Source organism: Podarcis muralis, chromosome 16 (assembly GCF_964188315.1).
Source record: "Podarcis muralis chromosome 16, rPodMur119.hap1.1, whole genome shotgun sequence".
Taxonomy (NCBI): Eukaryota; Metazoa; Chordata; class Lepidosauria; order Squamata; family Lacertidae; genus Podarcis; species Podarcis muralis.
The window spans coordinates 13,732,064-13,754,155 of record NC_135670.1 but is presented as its reverse complement, the minus strand read 5'-3'; the positions used below and the strand labels follow the sequence as shown (position 1 = coordinate 13,754,155).

The window sequence follows — 22,092 nt, the reverse complement described above, 5'->3', positions numbered from 1 at the left end:
TTCAAAAGAGGTCCGGGACCTCTTTTGAAGCAAGCGGCTGCGTAGAGAAGCGATCTCCCCGCAGCCGCTTGCTTCAAAAGAGGTCCGGGACCTCTTTTGAAGCAAGCGGCTGCGTAGAGAAGCGATCTCCCCGCAGCCGCTTGCTTCAAAAGGGGTCCGGGACCTCTTTTGAAGGAAGCGGCTGCGGAGAAAAGCGATCTCCCCGCAGCCGCTTGCTTCAAAAGAGGTCCGGGGGCAGCGGGAAGCGCTTCCCGCTGCCCCCGGACCTCTTTTGAAGCAAGGGGCGGTGGGGAGAAGCGATCTCCCCGCCGCCCCTTGCTTCAAAAGAGAAGACCCGCTGTCCCCGGGGCAAGCTTCGTTTTGCGAAGCAAGCCCATAGGGAAATTCGTCTTGCGAGGCAACTCGAAAACGAAAAAACCTTTCGTTTTGCGAGTTTTTCGTCTCGCGAGGCGTTCGTCTTGCGGGGTACCACTGTACTTTTCTGTGTATAAGGCTAGTGTTTTTTTTTACCAAAAATAATGTTAAGGGGGGGTAGTCTTATACACGGGGGCAATCTCCTCCCATTTTCTTAATTTTGAGTCCCCCAAAATAGGGGTGGGTGTGTTATACACGGTGGCGTGTTATACATGGAAGAATATGGTATATATGTGGACTGTCCCTGGATCAAAGGACATTTCTTCTTTAAGTTCTCAAAGCTCTTAACCTAGGCTCAAGGTTGTCATCTGAACTAGACGTTTAACTAAGAATCCATCACAGTTAGCCCGTCATTTGAAAAATAAGACTTTAGAGCTGTTTTGCCCCAAAATGGCAACAAAACATTCCGCTTTGGTGACTGCAACCTTGGTTTAAAGAGCCATTTGGTGCCTAGCTTATATACCTGAGTTTTTGACAAACACTGTTTCCTCCACCCCACAAACTTAGTTGTTACTCTGAAATGCAAACTTGTTTTGGAGTAAGCGCAGACACCAGTCTGCTGTCTTTGAGCCCTGAAGCTGGCGCTCTGCCCTGGGGAGGGGTGCAGGCCGCGCAGAGGAGACCACGCCTGCCTGCAGGGCTCTGATCAGATAAATGGTGTGTGGTGCGAGAGAGGGAGGAGAAGAAACACTGAGGAGGGTGTGTTTCCTGCAGCTGTCGGGAAGTTTCCCTCGATGACCGTGACCTGACAGTTTCAAAACAGCCAAGCCAAAAAGAAAACAGCCAGGCAGGAATGGTACGAAGGCCAGAGGGAGTGAGGGAGTCACGTCATATGCTCAGGGGGCTCTGCGGCTGCTGTTGCACAATCAGGACACACCCGGAAAGGCTCCAGCGTCCTTTCAAAATTGTACTTCTCGTCGTAACAGAAAACAAGCCATGCCGATAAAACACAGAAAAAGAGCAAAGGGCCAGCAGGAAAACAACGACCTGAAATTGCATCAAAACCTTCCAAGTTATCAGTAGATTTTGTCTACCTGAAGAAAACACAAAAGCTGTCCGTCCGTCCCCCCATTTCCAACATATAAATTTGAGCAACTTTTTTTTATTTGACATGGGTGGTATCTTGGGCATAGCCAAGATTTCAGGGGGGGGGGGCGAGCGTACACCTGTCACCATCCTCTGTCTGACTCCGTCTAGCAGATTTGGAATGAAATGTCTCAACAAACATCATTTTAAATTACTTTCTTTTGATCCCAAGTGGTCATAAAAATCTGTCATAATCTTTCCACAAATTTCTACTTTTAGTTAAGCGTTTTTATTTGTTTGTTTGTTTGTTTGATTGATTGATTTACTTGATTATGGGTGTGGGCAGCTGCCCCACCTGCTCCCCCGGCTACGCCCATGGGTGGTGTCCAACTAACTCCCACCCTAGAATACACCCACTGAAATAAACAGACATGGCTAAGGGCTTCCCATGGACACCTGGCTGCAAAAACTGGAAGGGCACCCTTTGGCCTGATCCAGCAGCCAAGCTCTTCCTAGGATCTCCTCTACAACAAAGAGGGGAGGGAGGTGGGAAAGAACCAAGGGTGCGTGAGAGAGGAGACCTGGCTGCAGTGACCCCCAACCTCTCCCTGCTTTTGGGGGTGCTTAGCACCCATCTCTGGCAGATAACCTCAGAGCCTCGGGTGAACCCTCCTTACCCAGAGCTCCTTGGCAGACATCTGTGCGGGTCGCCCCGTCCACAATGAAGAGAGGGTTGCGGCACAGTTCCTGAAATACACAAGAGGGAGGCGGGCTGTTTGTTGTTGTTGCTGCTGCTGCTGCTGCTGTTGCTCTTAAATGCCTAAGAGGAAAAGCCTGCTCTATCAGGCCAAAGGTAAAGGTACCCCTGACCATTAGGTCCAGTTGTGGACGACTCTGGGGTTGCGGCGCTCATCTCGCTTTATTGGCCGAGGGAGCCGGTGTACAGCTTCCGGGTCATGTGGCCAGCATGACTAAGCCGCTTCTGGCGAACCAGAGCAGTGCACGGAAATGCTGTTTACCTTCCTGCCAGAGTGGTACCTATTTATCTACTTGCACTTTGACGTGATTCGAACTGCTAGGTTGGCAGGAGCAGGGACCGAGCAACGGGAGCTCACCCCGTCATGGGGATTCGAACCGCTGACCTTCTGACCGGCAAGTCCTAGGCCACAGTGCCACCCGCGTCCCATCAGGCCAAAAGGAGGCCCCAAATTTAGTCCAGCATCTTGTTCTCGCAGTGGCCACCCAGATGCCTCTGGGAAACCTGCAAGCAGGACCTGAGCTCAAAGAGCACCTTGTTCTCCTGCAGTTTCCAGCAACTGGTATTCAGAAGCATTGCATTATGATTTGCCTCTACCTGGGAAAGGGGAAAAGGAACTGCAGGGTGAGGGGCCAGCCAGCTGGCTGCCTAATACCAAAGTTGCACCAGCTCTTTATCTTGTTTACCTTTTAGACAACTATCAGGCAGGGAGGGCTTTTGATCATCAGGGCCGTGTGTACTCCGCACATTAAGTAAAAAGTGAAACTCTTTTCCCCGAGGAAAGCTCAGCTCTGTAGCCTGCCTTAAAAATGCAGGTTAAACCTATATGCATATTCTCTTACGTTCTCCATAATTAATTCCACTGTTTTGCTTTTACCACTTTGCTTAATTCATTCTGGCATGAAGCCTTGAGTACTGGGAGTCCTATTTGGCTTCGGGGAGATCAGCAGACATTACTATGCAAACACAGGTACTGAGTCAGCCTAATCAAGCTCAGTGTTGTCTGCACTGACCGCCAGTAGCTCTCCAGATTTTCAGGTGGGCGCCTTTCCTTGCTTTACCTGGAGATGCTGAGTAAAGGCACCCAGTCAGCCAGACGCTCCACTATTGAATCCACACTATCTAACATGTAATCTCCATACCCCATAAGGGCTAGAAACTTGAGTGTAAAAAGGAGGTTCTCAGGAAGCTAAATTTTCAGACTGGTAACACAACTCTGCGGCTTTCCTGTGTTCCCAAATAACTGAAGCTTACCTACACAGAACTACTACACCCATTTTCTAGATGGGCTAAACCAAGCATAGGCAAACTCGGCCCTCCAGATGTTTAGGGACTACAAGTCCCATGATCCCTAGCTAACAGGACCAATGGTCAGGGATTATGGGAATTGTAGTCCCAAAAACATATGGAGGGCCGAGTTTGGGCTAAACTGATGCCAACAGCAAGACGTAACTCGAGGTCAAAGATATTCTGGGTTGCAACCTGCGCCATTTCTTGAGTCTCACCGTAGGCCGTTTCCACTTGACTCCATACGTCTTGGAGGAATTCGGCCCAAGCTCCTTGAAACCCAGGGAAGAGGCTGTGGCAGGGAAGGTGTCATCCCTGAAAAGGGCTCCACTCTGCAAGCACTCGTTGCGAAGCCTCTCGTAATCCTGGTTCAGGTACTTGATTGCATTCTCGTTTTTACCCAAGCCCAGGTCTTTGGCCCGCTGCTTCTGGACCTGAGCGGAGACCCCCGTGCAATAGATAGGCACAATGACCTCTTCCGACATCTCGGGCAATTGGGTGAAGCCCTCCTGAAACAGATAAAGAGGGCATTAAAGACACAGAACTTTGGCTCAGTGGTAGAGCATCTGCTTGGCATGTAGAAGGCTCAATCCTCAGCATCTCCAGGTAAGGCTGGGAGAAAGTCCCTGCCTGAAACTCTGGACAGTCGCTGCCAGTTTGTTTAGACAGTGCCAAGCTAGCTAGACCAAAGGTCTGAATCAGTGTAAAGCATATTCCTAGGTTCCTAGACAGAAACGTGGATATTTCTCAGAGCAGTGGTTTGTCTTGGATCTTCAGCAAGTAAATGGAGAAATAGTGTGCGTTTTTTGGTGTTTCCGTAAAAAAGAAAGCGCAACAACTTTCGGGTTTTCCTTTAGAAAGCGCAACAATTTTGGGGGGTGCCCTGGTTTTTACTTTTTGAAATACGGCAATCCTAGAAAATGGAAGCTTTAGTATCATTATCATTATTTATTATATTTGTTAATTACTTTATATACACACAGTGCCTCAAAATGACTTAAGAATAAAGTAAAATACAGACAAAGTACACTAGAAGCCAAATTAATAAAACAAAACACTGCACAATATGATTACGTTATTTGGATGGAAGGGGACATCCTTCTGGAATCCTTTGGATTGTAGAGCTGCCTGTGAAAATAACTTTCCTTTTGAAGAAAATGGTCCAAAATCGGCTGAAATTTGTTCTTTTTACTTCTGCAAGCCCCACAGAAGGACTGCAACTCAGTGGCAGAGGACCTGCTTTGCCTGCAGAAGGTCCCGAGTTCAATTCTTGGCACCTCCAGTTTAAAAAAGGATCAGGGAGCAGGTGTTGGGGAAGACCATTTTCTGCTCAGCTGAGCAATCCAAACCCCTGGAAACCCTGAAGAGCTGCTGCCAGTTAGTGCAGACAATGTTGGGTTAGGTAGACAAATAGTCTGATCTTATCTAAGGCAGCTTCCTATGTCCCAAGTAAACCATGAGGGCTAGAATCTCACATCACACATTTAATAAACTCTTATGCTACTTTAAGCATCATGACATCATCATCATCATCTTCATCATATTTATACCCTGACCATCTGGCTGGGTTTCCCCAGCCACTCTGGGTGGTTCCCAACAGAATATTAAAAACACGATAAAACATCAAATACTAAAAACTTTGCTGCCTTCAGATGTCTTCTAAAAGTCAGACAGTTGTTTATTTCCTTGACTTCTGATGGGAGGGCATTCCACAGGGCAGGTGCCACTGCCGAGAAGGCCCTCTGCCTGGTTCCCTGTAACCTCACTTCTCGCAGTGAGGGAACCGCCAGAAGGCCCTTGGCACTGGACCTCAGTGTCTGGGCTGAATGATGGGGTGTATTAATTCAGAGTATTATTATTATTATTATTATCTCATCCACATCATCACCGTCTCCCCCAAAGAGTGCTGGGAACTGTAGTTTGTTCACAGCATTAACCTCACAGAGCTCAAACTTCCAGCAACTTTAACAAACAACTATTTCTAGGTTTGTCCATGACTGCTCACCTGGTATAAGAGTGCTTCAGGTGTATCAGGTGTTGAGGTCACCTGACTTCCTTTTTTAGAGGAAGGGTTGTAGCTTAGTGGTAGAAGGAGCACAGGTCAAATCCCTAGCATAGCTGGGAAGACCCTTGTCCGAACCTTGGAGGGCTGTTGCCAGTCGGACACCCTTGCCTGCAGATGGAGCCTTTTTCTGCAAAAAGTTACAAGCTTTGCCGCTGAGTCACAGGCCTTCCTCCCAAGTTGCACTCGTCTGGAGCACAGCGGTTGCCGAAGGAATGCAAGGGGCGGGGGATGCAGAAGGCAGCAGTCTGGAGACCAATTTCCCCAAGACTCCCATCATGCTTGCTTTTAAAGAAAAGCAAGTTTCAGCTTCCTAGCTCTTATGGCTGTGAAGACAAGCTTGAACACAATAAGAGCTCTGCTGGATCAGGCCCAAGCCAAGCTAATCCTGCATCCTGCTGTCACAGCGGCCCAACAGATGCCTGCAGGAAGCCCCCAAGCATGATGCCCCAAGCAGAAGAACACTCTTCACAGTTTCCAGCAACTAGCTTTCAGAAGCCTACTGCCTCCAGCGATGGAAGCAGGGCATCACCAACAGGGATAATAGACACTGATAGCCTTATCTTTCATGATTTGAAGTTGGAAGGGACCCTGAGGGCCATCTAAGTCCAACCCCCGGCAATGCAAGCATCTCAACACATGGTCTCCCATCCAATTTGAAACCATACCAGACCCTGCTTAGCTTTGCAAACGTGCGAGCCAATCTATTGCTGCACCACCAATCCTCTTTTAAAGCCATCCAAGTTGGTGGCCATCGCTGCCTCCTGGGGGAGCAAATTTCAACTGTGTGAAGTCTCCCCCCTTTTTTTGCCTGTCCTGATTCTTTCAATGCTCAGCTTCACCCATGAGTTCTAGTGTTAGAACTCCCAGTGCTTTTTTTTCTAAAAAAATGTTTAGGGGTACTCTCATTTTGACTCAAGAAAACCACCATTTTATAGTTCAAATCAGGAAAAATAAATACAGTAAATGGTCGCTTGCCTCTTCTTTATGCTAAGAAGTCCCAAATGCTGCACACTTTCCTTGAAAGAGGCATGCTGGCAATGCCTCGTGTCATCTCAGAAGCCAGGGGTTAGGGTAGGAGGCTTTGAAATCATGCAAAGGAACTGCAATTATACTAATCTGTTGCATTTGCATAATCCATGCGGGTTGTGGCATCCAGCTTCTCTAGGAGCAGAATTTGGGTTAGGTAGACATAGAGGTGTGCTTTAAAAAAATATAAACAAACATGGAGTGCAGATAAGGAAAGAGGAGAAAATTGGTCCAGGTTGCATTTCAAGGCCAAACGACTCAATTCACAGGTTTCAAAAAACCAAACTCAAGCTGTCCTATGAATTTTGCATTTATCTGAATTTTGCAACGCAAAAGTGTGTTACTAACATGCATTTTGCGCATTGAAATGCACATATCAACAAAGATAACTTAAACAACGCATTAATATTTGAAGAAACTCCTCTGCAAAAAAAAAAAAAGGGGGTGTGTTAGGGAAGAGTGCTTTAAAATGCTGATGAATTTCCATGAGGATCTTTCGAATAATAATTGCAAACCGATATAGAAATGTGGAGAACTGTAAGGCTGTAAAAAACGAGAAACCGAAACTGAGGGATCCACTCACCCCTACAGACTGCCAACGCTTGCAAAATGCCATCTGTCCTACCCATGGCATTCCAGCTCCAAGCAGTCAGAAGCCCAAAATGGTATCAGCAACTGTATCAGAGCCTCTCTTTCTCTGTGTGTGCCTCTTTCTCTCTGCACAGCTACATCTGCTGAACAGCAAGACAGATCACCTTCCCTTGCGCCAGTTCTGCTGGCTGTTCATTTGTAGAGAGGAATGTCAGGGTTTATGTACATATCCTTGCCTGGAATGGGGACTCTCAGACCTGGAAGCCTCGGATCGTATCCAAAGTTAATCCCACTCAGAGGAGATCCATTGAATTTAGTGGACGTGACAAACTTAGGCCTTTAAAAAACGTATTTAGTCCTTACTGTTAATACAGTAAGTAGACAGACAGACAGACAAGGATGAAGTATCCCAAACTATTATTCTATTATTATTATTACTACTGCTGCTATTTTTTTAAAAAAGAAAACGACAACAACAATGCTGTAGAGGGCATATGTCATTTAGGAATTTCCACCTCAGGAATGTAAATATTTTCGGTTGTGCCTGGAAGACAGGTTCTGGAGTTCAGCCCAGCTTTGGGGAAGGTTTAGCACACATTTGCAGAAAAAGGTGTGTGGGGTGAGGGATGAACACAAAGTTTAAAGCAAATGTGATGATAGATCTATTGCAAAAAGAACAGATATTTGGTGAATGCTGTTCGTCAGGAAAGGCCCCTCCAAAGAAATCCATTTTCTTCACTGACTTACTAATACTTTACGCCAGCAAAATTGTCTCTTCGGACTAGGGATAAATGAATCTCTCATTTCTTGTTTTCAGTTTTCGAATCTCAAATTCAGTTCTCCATATTTCTCTGGTAATTTGGTTGTGCTTTTTAAAATTCTTATGGAAATTTGTCAGGGTTTCAGTGCCAATTTCTCCTAATAAACTGATGGCTGTATCTAGACCAACTGAAAAAATTGGGTTGTATCCAGCAAAGAGTAGATACAGTGAAATTGTATTTCACTGTATCTATTCTTTGTTGGATACAACCCAATTTTTTGTGTGCTGTTTTGACTAACATACACATTTTTATTTTTTATTTTGCTAGCAATTTTATCAGTTTTACTAATATATGCATTCTTATGCACACTTTCCTCTAATAAGCACATTTTTGCAAACACTGGTTGGTGGGAGAACTGCACTGCAAATTTCAGAGAAATGCACATTTTGAAGGATAACAATCTCTCGGTTCATGCATTGGTTCAACAAGTGTGAATTAGGTTGTTTCTTCTTAAAATGGAAACAAGATCCAATTCCCCCCCCCCCCCAATCCCTACTCTGGAGTCTAGCAAAATATCCTTCTTCCTCTGCTTTGCTGGTACAGTTGTACTTCAGAAGTCGAACAGAATCCATTCCGGAAGTCCATTTGGTTTCCAAAACGTTCTACTTCCAAAGCACGGCTTCTCATCAGAAGCCCTGTCGGACGTTCGGCTTCCAAACGAACGTTCGAAAACAGGAACACTCACTTCCGGTTTTCAATCTTCTGGGAGCTGGAACGTTCAACTCCCAAGGTGTTTGGGAGCCGAAGTACGACTGTAATTCCTAATTCATAGATATGGGATTTTAAAAATATTTTATTTGTTGCAATCTTGAATGCAGGGTGTGTGTGAGTTGGGTAAAACAGTGTGGAGGGCTGGCTTTCGCTAGGTCTGGGGAGGTTTACAGAGTTTGTGCATGTGCAGAAGATTAACCCAACACGAGTCAATTAGATGAGACATTTGGCATGCACATAAAGACATCCACCCACCCCACCCTTAGCAAGGTGAGCCTGGGAGCACCATACCCTCCAGCCACGTTTATGACCCGAGGCGTGCAGAAAGTGGACAGAGAAAAAATTTTCTATGTTTCTCATAATGCTGAAACTCCAGGACATCCATGGAAGCCGGTTCAGGAGGACAGACAAAAGGAAAGTCCTTCTTCACACAGCACATAGCTGAAACTATGGAACTCACTTCCACAGGAGGCAATGGGGCACCAACTTAAGTAAAGGTAAAGGGACCCCTGACCATTAGGTCCAGTCGTGGCCGACTCTGGGGTTGCGGCGCTCATCTCGCTTTACTGGCCGAGGGAGCTGGTGTACAGCTTCCAAGCCATGTGGCTTGGACTAAGCATGACTAAGCCGCTTCTGGTGAACCAGAGCAGCGCATGGAAACGCCGTTTACCTTCCCGCCAGAGCGGTACCTATTTATCTACTTGCACTTTGACGTGCTTTCGAATTGCTAGGTTGGCAGGAGCAGGGACCGAGCAACGGGAGCTCACCCCGTCGTGGAATTCGAACCGCCAACCTTCTGATCGGCAAGTCATAGACTCTGTGGTTTAACCCACAGCGCCACCCGCGTCCGAGGACTGGACAAACTGAGCCTCCAAGTTCAGAGGCAAGTGCACTGCCAAATACCAGAGGCTTTGGAATAAACAGCAAGGGTGGATGGTCACATCTCATGCGCTTCCAGGAGCCATGAGGCTGTCCACTCTTGAGAAAGGAATCCCAGACCAGAGAGATGGCCTCCTCCACTTTCTATTCTTTATAATTTCCTTTCTATAAGTTTTCAACAAATAAACAATCCGACAACATTTCAAATTTAGCAATCATTCCACCTACGACTTCCCTTCCCTCCATGGTTCCCTCAAAATTTCAATTTATGCTGCATATTATAGTTACTCTAGACCTTCACCTTACCTCAACAGGCTTCCTCAACCTCGGCCCTCCAGATGTTTTGAGTCTACAATTCCCATCATCCCTGACCACTGGTCCTGCTAGCTAGGGATCATGGGAGTTGTAGGCCAAAAACATCTGGAGGGCCGAGTTTGAGGAAGCCTGCCTCACAATAAAAACCAAAAAGTTTGCCTCCACTGCTCTCTTACTCAAATCCTATTTGCATTCTAACATTTTTTTTACACTGCATTTTTAAGTATTCTGCAAACGTTTTCCAATCTTCTTTAAAACCAGTCTCTTTCTGGTGGTCTGATCTGACAACACCATTTCTACACTTTCGTGAGTGGGACAGTGACTGAGTGAATTAATGAATAAATAGATAGATAATTCCTGGCAAGGCTAATAGGTGTTCAGCCAGCATCCACCTGCTGGCCTTCATACTTACAGGCAGGCCTGTCACCTTCCTTCTCTTCTGTCTCCGTTTTGCAGACAGGGAGGAAAATGGAGACAAAACTAGAATTAATTGCCGCTGCCTCTTGTTGGCTTTGGCTCTGCCTCTGGCTTCTCCTCCTGTGGGGCTCCCCTCCTCCTGCCCACCCATCCCAGTCCCAATGGGCAGTGCCCGCAAAATGCTAATAGGGCTGCCATTATTTTTCAAGCCAGAGGACCAAGGCAACAATGGGTGGAAGAGATTGCAGAGAAAGGGAATCTTATAAACCTGTCAGCCGTTAATACCTTCCCCCTTCTATTTGCATTAATATCATGACTGGTCTTTCAGGTAAAGCCAGGCACAGAGATAACCCCGCTCCTAGTGAGTCACCCTCGCCGCAACTCTCTCCTTTGTACGTACTTTTGCGCCTGGCGCACTGTGCTCAAAAGCCACACCCGAGCAAGAAATTAATGTGTTTAGACTTGCGAAAGGTATTATCAGGAGGAGAAAAGGTGAGCAAAACACAAGAATCAACAAGACCCGTTTGCTCAGAATTTGAGAGCTTTTGTCCCCCCCCAAAAAAAAAAACAGTAGAAAACCCTGGGGCGGTGTTTGAAGACTGTGGCTTCAAAGATCACAACTACTGAAGTTGTGATGGGCAGTGGATATGCTTCCAGTTGCATTCAGTGCTAGTCCTGCTCAAAGTAGACCCACAGAAAATAACGGAAATGACTAATGTAGAGCCATTCATTTCAATTAATCTGAGTAAGATTAGCACCAGATATAATCCTTTGGTTTGGCAGACAAAGAGCTCTGTATAGTTCAAAGGTTTGTCCATTGGCTCTGGCTTCTGCTGGGCTCCTTGAATTTCACCTCGCCAGTCCTCAATGGGGAACAGCCATCACTGATCTTGTCAATATTGTAAAACCACTGGTTGCTCCAGAAAAACACACCAGCTCCCCAATTTGGCACCTCCCCTTCTCCATGGGGGGGGCATGTTATCTGTTTATCAAACATGCTAATCTGAGGATTTGAAGCTGTATAGCAACAGTTCTCAGGTCAGACACGGAACAGAACAACAGACCTATTTAATTAATAAATTGGGTGTTGCTGGAGATGTCAGCCATGCTTGCTGGGGCAGATGGAAGATATTGTTCAGCAACACCTTGAGAGTCAAAGTTATATCACCCCTCCTCTAAATAATTGCACGGGCAGCACCTATCCCTGAAGGGAACTTTAGTAAATCCGCCTCTAGGTTCTCAGGGGGGTGAAATGTTAAAACTTCTATGCCTGTTTACTCAGAAGCAAGTCTTCGGTTCAATAGGACTTGATTCTAAGCAAAGGTATACAGGACTGCAGACTTAGAAGGATCTCAAGTACAAAAGGATGAGAATGGGCAGCTGCTTCCTTTATACAACAAGGGCTGGGGGATCTGGTGTCCTCCAAGACACTATTGGACTCTCAGGTCCCATCAGCCCCAGCCAACCATGGCCGTTGGTCAGGGATGATGGGAGTTGTAGTCTAGCAACAACTGGAGGGCCATGGGTCCTACATCCATGTTGCAAAGCAGGGTTTCTCAAACCTAGGTCTCCAGCTGCTTCTGGACTACAATTCCCATCATCCCTGACCACTGGTCCTGCTATCTAGGGATGATGGGCTTTGTAGTCTCCAAAAACAGAGCACATCCTGCTCTGGGATCCTCCTGTCTCGCAAGTCAAGGGATAAGTGCCAAAGCTGGGAACGTTAAGTCCCACAGACGCCTCGAGCCAGGGAGCAGATCCAACCAACCCCCCCACAGCTGAGTAAATAGTGCCAATTTGCAAGTGAAATTAATAATTTGGAAAGTGAAGGCTGGCTGTAAACTGGCAACCATCCCAGACTGGGGACCAACCATGAGTATGTCACACGTCTAGGGAGGGCGAGGGCTATAGAGCGTCTGCTTTGTATGCGAAAGATCCCAGTCGCTATCTCTGCCATCTCCAAGTGGGGCTGGGAGATACTTCCTTCTTGAAACCCTGCAGAGACTCTGCATGCACAGCAGATATAGGGGCAACCACTTTTCGCTTCTTAGGGCGAAACCAGATATAGTAGTTTTGCTTTTACACTTGGAAGAAATTGATCTTTTAGCGTGGCAGCACTCTTTCTTTGGAATTCCCTATCAGCAATCAAGAAAGGTGCCTTCGCTGCAATCTTTTGGGCACCTGCTAAAATACTTTTGTTCAGGGAAACCTACCCTGATGCATAGAAGCCAGCTAATGGTTTAATCTGCTCTTAACTGAACTGTTGATATTAATTACATTTTTTGAACTTTTTTTTTTAAATCTGTTTTTAACTTTTTCTTTTATTGACAATTTTGATGTTTTCCTTTTCTGTTTGCAAAGTGCTTAGAGGTTTTATTTACAACCAAGCAGTATGTAGGGATGCGGGTGGCATTGTGGGTTAAACCACAGAGCCTAGGACTTGCCGATCAGAAGGTTGGTGGTTTGAATCCCTGTGACAGGGTGAGCTCCCATTGCTCGGTCCCTGCTCCTGCCAACCTAGCAGTTCGAAAGCACGTCATGTGCAAGTAGATAAATAGGGACCGCTCCGGCGGGAAGGTAAATGGCATTTCCGTGTGCTGCTCTGCTGGCCACATGACCCGGAAGCTATCTGTGGACAAACGCCTGCTCCCTCGGCCTATAGACCGAGATGAGCGCGCAACCCCAGAGTCGGTCACGACTGGACCTAATGGTCAGGGTTCCCTTTAAGCAGTATGTACATAGTGTTAAATGAAATAAAATGAATAAATTAAATCACTGTACAGCAAGAGGACTGCGGGCTTTGCACTTCCCGAGCTGTGATACTGACAAAATTACATTTTGTCATATTGCCACCAATAGGAGAGGTGTGTGGTTTTTTTTAAATGGTATGTATTTTTATATTTTTATATTGTAAACAGATGTCACTAAAGGACTGTAAAGCACTACATCTGTAGCACCGCTGTTCAATTATTCATATCAAGGCCTTGTTTCTAACCACCATCAAGACAAAACACAAACCTGCCCTCATTTGCTTTAAGCCTAGAGACATATGGAAAGAGATCCTCTCCATTTCCCCACAAATAAGATTATGCATGGCTTTATATACATTACCACCAACAGATTACTGGGAAGGAAAAAGCTTGTTAATTTCCGCCCCCTACTAAACTGGAAACCTCCTTCTTAAGCCTGGCCTGGGGTAGATATAACCGTGGTTCACTGGGTTTATTGTGCCTTGATGACATCCAAGGTTAGCCTGAGGCTGTGTTTCAGTGGCTCAAGAAGGCTCCTCACCTCTGAAGGCCCTTTGCGTCGTTTCCCCCCTCAGGGAAAGGATTGGTGACAACAAGGGACTCTGACACCCTCACTCTGACACAAGGATGACAGAATATTCTCCTAGCCTAGAGAGATCCAGCTGCTCTGTCACTGCCCATTTTTCCAGCAGACACCAAAAACTGCAAGACTTTGAATTCCTGAAATTTATTCTGGTTGTGCAGATCATATAGAATTATATAGGATATGCTGCAAGTGGCCAATAGCTAGGTGCAAAATGTGCTTGGCAAAATTTTGAAGGCTGCTCCATTGCTGCTAACGCAGTGGTTTAACTTCACCCCTGGAGGTGCACTCTATTGTCTCTTAAGAAAGACGGGTACCAACAAATCCCACATTTTCCAATGCAATTCCTCATAAACTTTTCCAGTGCTTTTTTTCTTTAAAAAATATATGTTTAGGGGTACTCTCATTTTCCTACTCGTATTGAAATACTGCCCCTCAATGAGGCCAAACTTAGATTCACAAAATGTTTAGGGGTATGCATACCTCTGTGTCCCCCCAGGGGGAAAAAAAGCACTGAACTTTTCTAAGTTCAGAAAGTCCCGGTTTTGTTTCTGAAGTGGATTTGTTGAGCCAGGGCAACAGGCAAAGGTGATGTGTTGCCTCTACAGGGTGCCTTCTCCAGGCTAAAGCATACCCAACTCTGTCAACCCCATGCTGCCAGACCTGATCTCCGGCCTCCTCACACCATCTTTCCCACCTTCTTCTGGACCAGCCTTTGCCAAGCCAATGTTTGGGATTACAGCTCCTACCAGCCCCAGACAGCACACCTGTATGATGTCAGAGTGGATGGGACTATAGCCACGCTAATTGGGGATGATGCGAGTTGTGATCAAAGACATATGGAAGGTCGGTGACAGTCTGGACACATTCCAGTTTGACAATACAGTGGTACCTCGGGTTACAGACGCTTCAGGTTACAGACGCTTCAGGTTACAGACTCTGCTAACCCAGTAATAGTACCTCGGCTTAAGAACTTTGCTTCAGGATAAGAACAGAAATCATGCGGCAGCAGCGTGGCAGCAGCGAGAGGCCCCATTAGCTAAAGCTACCTTAGGTTAAGAACAGTTTCAGGTTAAGAACGGACCTCCAGAATGAATTAAGTTCTTAACCCGAGGTACCACTGTACCCTCCTTAAACTGCTGTGCCCAGAACAGCGAATCGTATTCCTGGTGAGGTCTGAGAAAAGCAGAACACCACGCCACTGTTTCCTTGATGCGGATATAATGCTTAACTATAATTAATGCAAACTTCTCTTCCTGGTTTCCTAAGAACTCTTAACCACAGCACAGCAGAGGCCTGCCCAACTTGCAAGGCATCAGCCTAAGCGCAGGCCTTCGTGGTGGTCCACCAGGAGATCAATCTTGTTTTGACTGCTTGCTTCAGACACTTGACAAGGCCGCTGTTCAGGTGGGCCTTCAGCTGTGTGGGTGAACATCAAAAGAGCTCCGTAAGGTTAAGCCTAAGGCCCAGGTGCCCATGGAAATCCTGCAAACAGAACCTCTACACAACTGCAGCTCCCTCACCTGCTGTGCCCACCAGCTGTTCTTCAGAGGCACAGTGCTTCTGACAACCGGAGGTAGAGCTCTATAGTATGAAACTATCTGAACGAAATTAAGAATCATCAAAGTGGGGTGAGGGAGAGAGAGAGAGGGAGAGATGGAAACAAAGCTGAACAGAAACAAAGATTCTTCGCTTTTTGTAAGTCATTGCAACAAATGTCAGAGTTCAAGAAGAGTAAGCGTTGCGAGTAGGTCTACAAAAAGTTTCTGCGTCTACCCAAGTCCTTGCTAATTCCCCCCACCGTCGTCAGTCGTCTGTGAGCAGAAAGAAAAACCGCTGTGGATACTCAGGAAAAGAGGCAAACATGTTTTTTCCAAACAATGACATAATAAAATGACCACAACACGCATTCTGCTGCTTTTTCACAGGGGAACAAGTTCAATGTACTCTGTGGTGGTAAGCGACAGAGGAAAGGAGCTTGATAATATAACTCAGTTGTTTAGAGCCTACTAAGTTTCCTCCTTCTTTGAGAGTTGATACAGCTCTCACTTTCTCTCTCTCACCATCAAAAACCTGGCAACAGAACAGGAGACTCAAACGAAGGGGGAGACTCTCCTGCTACAAGCGGGGAAATTTCATGCTCTTTCTAGTTTTGCTATGCTGGAGGCAAAATACTGCCTTTATGAGGGCACAGAAGAGTCATTCTTTCATATTCAGAAAGTTGCCTTGGTGCATCTAGTTGAGTGTTGTCTACACAGACTGGCAGCAGCAGCAGCAGCTCTCCAGGGTTTCAGACAGAGGGCACCACTAGTCATGCCTGGGGATTGAACAAGGGGCCTCCTGGATGCTTCGCCACTGAGTTCTTAGAATCACAGAATTGTAGAGTTGGAAGGGACCCCGAGGGTCATCTAGCCCAACCCCCTGCAATGCAGGAATCTTTGGCCCAAGGTGGGGCTCAAACCCACGACCTGGAGATTTAAGAGTCTCATGCCCTACCAACTGAGCCACCTATGGCCCTTCCTTCCCATTCGCCTGCTTTGTAAGTTCAATGGCTGAGTCTCCTGGCTACAAGAGGGCCACTAAGACTTGCTAGTAAGATGGAGTGAAGAAAGCCAGTGGTCAAAACCTCATGTGACCAGGAGAAAGAAGATCAGGGTTCAAATCCTCATTTGGCCTGCCCATATCAATTGCACATTCCACTATGTCCTAAAAAAGGCTCTGTCAGCAGAAGTTCCATCTTCTACACCACTATGCAAGGTGCAAGATCCCGGTCTACTTTTCCCACCTGCTACAACAATCTACTGCATTTCCTCTTATTATCATAGAATTGTAGAATTTTAGAGTTGAATGGGACCACGAGGGTCATCTAGTCCAACCCCCTGCAATGCAGGAATCTTTTGCCCAATGTGGTGCTCGAACCCACGACCCAGAGCATCATGCTTTGCAGCATTCAAACACTGCCTTATGCCAAGTGAGATCCATTGGGTCTGTCTAGCTCAATAGCTCACGAAGAGTCGGACACGACTAAACGACTAAACAACAACAGCTCAATACTGTCTACACCAGGGGTCGGCAAACTACGGCCTGTGGGCTGGATCCGGCCCAGTTGCCCTCAAGATCCAGGCCGCAAACGGCGTAGGTTTTTGTTTGTTTCCTTTTTTCGGCCGCCATTTCCCCCCCTGCGCCGCCATTTCTCCCCCATCTCCCTCTCACACATTGCGGCAGCGCCTCCTCCCTCCCTCCTGCGAGCAAAGGCGGGCGCCAGTCACGGCCAATCGCCTGCAAAGCTGTTTGAGGCCCTGGCCAATGGGCAGGCAGTGGCTGCGTGTGATCAGCGGCTGCCCAGTCATCGGGCCTCTGCTACCGGCGGGAAGGCTCCGGACTGAGGGAAGGCCTCTGGAGCCTTCCCTCAGTCCAGCGCTTACTCCGCTGCTGGCGCGGCAGCAATCGGGCTTTCGCTACCGGCAGGAGGGCCCCCATCCCACCGGTGGGAGGTGCTGGCAGCAGGAGGCCTAGCAGGCCGCAACACAGTACCAAACTCAGGTGAGGACCTCCCCATCCAAACAATGACTATCATCAGTGGATGTTAGGGAAAAAATTAATTTTAATTTTTATCATATACAATACTGTCTGGCCTAATGGAATGTGTCCTTTTAAAATGCATTGGTGGGTTATTTGTGAGACCTGCCTGGTGTGCATAGGAATCCGTTCATCCCCCCCACCCCAAATATAGTCCGGCCCCCCAGAAGGTCTGAGAGGCAGTGGACTGGCCCCCGGCTGAAAAAGTTTGCTGACTCCTGGTCTACACATTGATTGGCAGCAGCTCTCTGGGGCTGCAGGCAGGAGAGATGCCGCTGCTGAGGATCGAACCTGGCACCTTCTGCATGCAAAGCAGGTGATCTTCCACTTAAGTACGGCCCCTTCCAAAAGTAGCAACAAGAAAGGGAAGCCAGCCCACTGTGTTTCTATATTGTGCTGCAGAGAAAGGGGCTCTCTTGCCTTTGGCCTGGCTGGTGGAAGAGTGAGGGAGCCAACCATCCCTCCTTCAACAGCTTACTTGGGAATGCTTTCCCTGCTGGCTGTAAAAGTCAAGGCACTTCCCTTCCTACACAGCTAGCATGGAAACAAACAAACAAACAGACCCAATACTAATCACAGGCTTATCTACAGGGTTGCCGCCTGGTGAGGGTTAAAGAGGAGATCTTAAATTGAAAGTTATTTCCCTGGAAGGCTGCTGGTGAAGAAGGCAGGGAAGCTTCCTTATACAGTGGTACCTCGGGTTAAGTACTTAATTCATTCCGGAGGTCCGTTCTTAACCTGAAACTGTTCTTAACCTGAAGCACCACTTTAGCTAATGGGGCCTCCCGGAGCATGATTTCTGTTCTCATCCTGAAGCAAAGTTCTTAACCCGAGGTACTATTTCTGGGTTAGCGGAGTCTGTAACCTGAAGCGCATGTAACCCGAGGTACCACTGTACTGAGTCAGTGTGTTGGCCCATCTATTGACCTTTGTTTCTTAATGGCTCCTGCTCCTGCTCTGGCTGCACAGAAAAAGCATTTGGGTTCCTGAAATTCATTCCAATTGCACAGATAACATAAAACTGATTGAATACTTCAGAACCAGTGGCGTAGCGTGGGGGGTGCAGGGGGGGCCGGCCGCACCGGGCGCAACATCTGGGGTTAGGGCAAATCCATAGGTTAGGGGGCGCAAATCCACGGGTTAGGGGGCGCAAATCCACGGGTTAGGGGGCGCAAATTACTTGCCTTGCCCCGGGTGCTGACAACCCACGCTACGCCACTGTTCAGAACGGGGTATTCCTGTGTGAAAGCAACCCAGATTCAATGATCCCCAGTTGTCAGGCGCCCTCCTGGTGCCCAGGCATCTTCTCATGGTTGCAAGTGGTTGAAAGCCAGGTGCAAAATGCGCCTGGCTAATTTCGAACACTAGTGAGGAACCCATGCTCCCTCTAAATCCCCTCTTCCATTGGCAGAAGAGCCCCACCAAAGATCCACCCAAGCTAAGATCCTGTTCCCAACAGTGGCCAGAGGGTTCTCAGAAGCCCACAAGCCAAGCATGATGGCAACACCCACCAACTAAGAACACCAGAAAAGCCGGGCTGCCAGATGAGGTCCAGCATCTTGTTCTTAGAGCAGCCAACCATAGAATAGAATTGTAGCGTTGGAAGGGACCCGAGGCTCACCTAGTCAAACCCCCTGCAATGCAGGAAGTTAGATGCCCAAGGAAAGCCTGAAAACAGGACCTGATGGCTACAGCAACTCTCCCCTCTTGCGATCCCCAGTGACTGGTGTTCAGAAACACTGCCTTTGGAACTGGGAGTTCCACTGGAATTACGTAATACCTTTTTTAAACAACTGGAAGCCACTGTTACATCCTTCTGCCGGTAAATTCTCCAAGGTGATTCCATGTGGTGTGGAAAGTACTTAATTTCGCCACACTCCTGACTGCAGTGCTTCTCCAACTGTTGCTAGGCTATGAGAGTGTCACCTTCCTCAAGTACCCCCCTCCCCGCCCCAAATGTAATATCTCTTTATCTGTTCTTTGCTGTACTGCTCTCAGCTCCATCTACAATGGGAATTAATACAGACCTTGCTAACCGAGTTGGCCGTAAGCAAAAAAGGAAACTAGCTTCGTACTGAGTCAGGCCAGTTATCTATCTATCTAGCTCCAGCCTGTCTGCACTGACTGGCAGCAGCTCCCTTTCTGGGGAGCCTGCCCCCCCCCTGCATGCAGAACCAAGCTCAGCTTTGTAACTTAAGAGCACATACGGCAGTAGAAGACCACTTCTGAAGGCAGCACCAGGTTTTATTGGTTTTAATAGCAGTAATTATTTCCAAAACATTTTAGACAAAGGAGCTTGGAACATAGCCATTAACCCCCTTTTCAAGGTTAGCATTTCCTAGCTCAGCCACAACCAAGAGATTTGTGCCTGCAAAACTCTTGTTCCTGCAGAGACAGACTAGTCCTGCCACCCTTCTGAATGTGTTAAGTTAAGCTGCATATATATTTTTCTACCCACGTTGGAAATGTCTATAATTTTTAAGAATCTGATTTCTCCTCTGGAATTCTGCATGTGTTGCAGGGTCTGGCTCTCTTTCCTAAGAGATGAGGAAAAGAAACCTCTCTGCACATGCTCAGAGGTGACGTCTTCCCCACTCTTAACGTCACACTGGATCTCGCCGAAAAGAGTTTCCTTGGCAGAGACTCTTGGCCGCGATTAAGCCCTTCTTCTTTGGGGTGGCGGCGCAAAGAGGTTGCTAAACTTACGCACCTCCTTCCTTTCGGGGAAACGAAACTGGAGCTCTGTATTCCTTATCACCCCCCACTGCAACAATTCGGGTCAGTTGGAAGCGGTGCAGAAAAGGACCTGATCCGCCAGGGCGGAGGAAACTCCGTCCCGCAGGAGGGCTGGAGTTGTGCAAGAGGCGGAGGCGCTTTATTAAATAATAGCAGAAATGCAACTCCTTCCCCTTCGCCCCCACCCGACCCGCGCTCTCAGCTGCTTCCAAGCCTCCAGCGCCCGCACTTAAAATAGCCCCCTCCCAAGCCCACTACAGCTCCCCAAAGCTGTTCATTTCATTTTACCTGTGCCTAGATCGTTGCCTCGGCCTGGCTCCGCGTCAAGGCAACCTTTTGCAAGCCGAAGAAGCGCAGACAGGAACCGGGGGGTGGGAGGGGGAAGCCCAGGCAGGCAGGCAGGCGAGCGTAGCTTCACCCCCCTCCCCGCCCTCTGCAACCCGCCCAGAGTCCCGCTATCGCTGCCAATTCGCAGAGCAGCGACTCCTCCCTGCCAAACTCCTCCTTCCATAAAAATGGGCGTTTGCCCAGGGCCAGGAGCGTGAAGCAAGACGCACAAACACACACGCCAGCAAAGGGAAGCCTGGAGGCGGGCAGGAGAGATGGGGGGAAGGAGGAGGCCCGATTCGGGGAAAGGAGGGGCCATGCCAGCTTGGGAAGGAAGTTTTGAGCGGGCCGGCCTGCTCCTATTCTCCCTTACAGCCGCTTGGCTTCCAGCAAAACAGGGCGGCGGCAGCTTTCTCGGCTCGCTCGCTGCATCCTTCTCTGCATTGCAACGGCGGGGCCGAAGGGAGCGCACAGAGACGCGCTCAGGCATCGCCCCTCTTAGGGTGACTCCGGAACGTCTCTGCAGCTGAGATTCAGGGTACCCCACCAGGTGGCCCTTCCGGGTGTTTGGGGAATCCATCTCCCATCAGCCCCCAACTAGCATAGCCCGTTTGACCAGGGAGCGTAGTTCCAGAACACTTGGAGGAACAACCAGGCGGACACAGTGCTGAAAGGCTCTGGCCATTGGGGGGAAGGCGTTTCGGACCAGTGGGAGATCGCGTGCGTTCCCTGCAAAAGGTCCCAGGTGCACTCCCTGCAGCATCTCCCGTTACGACAGGTGTGGCGACCCTTTGGTCCTCAAGATGTCTCAGGACCAAAAAACCGTGAAAGCCAACGGGCTTGGCCAATGGCAAGGGATGGTGGGAGTTGCAGCTCAGCAACATCGGGGGGGGGGGGGCAAAGGTTCCCCACACCTGCGGGAGGGGTCTCGGAGGGACCCCTGCCTGAAACTCTGGAGAGCCACTGCCAGTCAGTGTAGACAACATTGAACTAGATGGGCAGACACAGATGGACAGAAGGCTGTTCCTAATAGCAGAGCATGTGCTGATGTGTATGTAGATAGCTAGAGAAAGGCTTACTCCATCTCTTAAAGTCAGAAATCTGTGGCAAAGATGAGTCATTTTTTTAAAGTCAGGTTTTCTGAGGTTGGTAGAAATTAAAAAGGCAAACACAGCACAACAGGGGGGATACAGTTCGTACTAGAGAAGTGAGGGCAATGGACCCTGAAAAAATGGTGCAGAATTAGATCTTATCAACTAGGGAAGGTTAATGGGCTGTTCTTTTTCAAAGGTACAGACCAGCCTAAGAGTAGAATGTGTTGTGAGCTGGGGGTGGTTAGGCTGTATTCCATGAGTCCCTTTCTAATTCCTGGATCTGGCAGAGATTAAATTGCTGGAATAGTCAGGGCAGCTTCTTGGTGAGGCAATGGCCTAAGTATGGGTCCTTAAGGTAACAAAGGAAGTGGCTCTGTGCCAGAGAGCAAACAGGTGCTCCCCCTCCAACTGGCTGGTGGTTAGAAGGGCAAAGGCCAGAGTTGTGTGTGCAAACTAGCAGCTAGCGGCAGGCAGAAAGCCTGTGAGGGAGAGAATGCCTGGCTTCTGCGAGGATCCAAGGCTGTGGCTATGGGAGCAGACCTTCTTGGGGTGTTAATGCTGTGAACCCCTCCATTGTAGGCTCAGGTTGTATATAGGTGTAAATAAATCATATATCATAAAACCACCAGAGTCTCCGCTGTTCCTCGTGCCAAGGCAGGCTTCCTCACTCAGCCCACCAGATGTTTTTGGCCTACAACTCCCATGATCCCTAGC

At 48.0% G+C, this 22,092-nt stretch overlaps 1 protein-coding gene across 2 annotated transcripts in view; it reads right to left on the bottom strand.

Moving 5' to 3' along the window:
* The window catches only part of CAPN1 (calpain 1), a 44,846-nt gene extending 24,380 nt beyond the window's left edge, over window positions 1–20,466 (bottom strand). The window contains exons 1-3 of one of the 2 annotated variants that reach the window (XM_028709638.2): window positions 20,246–20,466; window positions 3,703–3,993; window positions 2,118–2,187 (exon numbers count right to left, since the gene is read on the bottom strand). In XM_028709638.2, coding sequence (XP_028565471.1) covers window positions 2,118–2,187; window positions 3,703–3,969 — 337 coding nt within the window. In that variant the 5' untranslated portion in view covers window positions 3,970–3,993; window positions 20,246–20,466. Of the gene's footprint in view, window positions 1–2,117; window positions 2,188–3,702; window positions 3,994–7,158; window positions 7,248–20,245 lie in introns of those variants that run through there. The other variant, XM_028709637.2, reaches the window with a different exon arrangement.
* Between the last annotated feature and the right edge of the window lie 1,626 nt (window positions 20,467–22,092).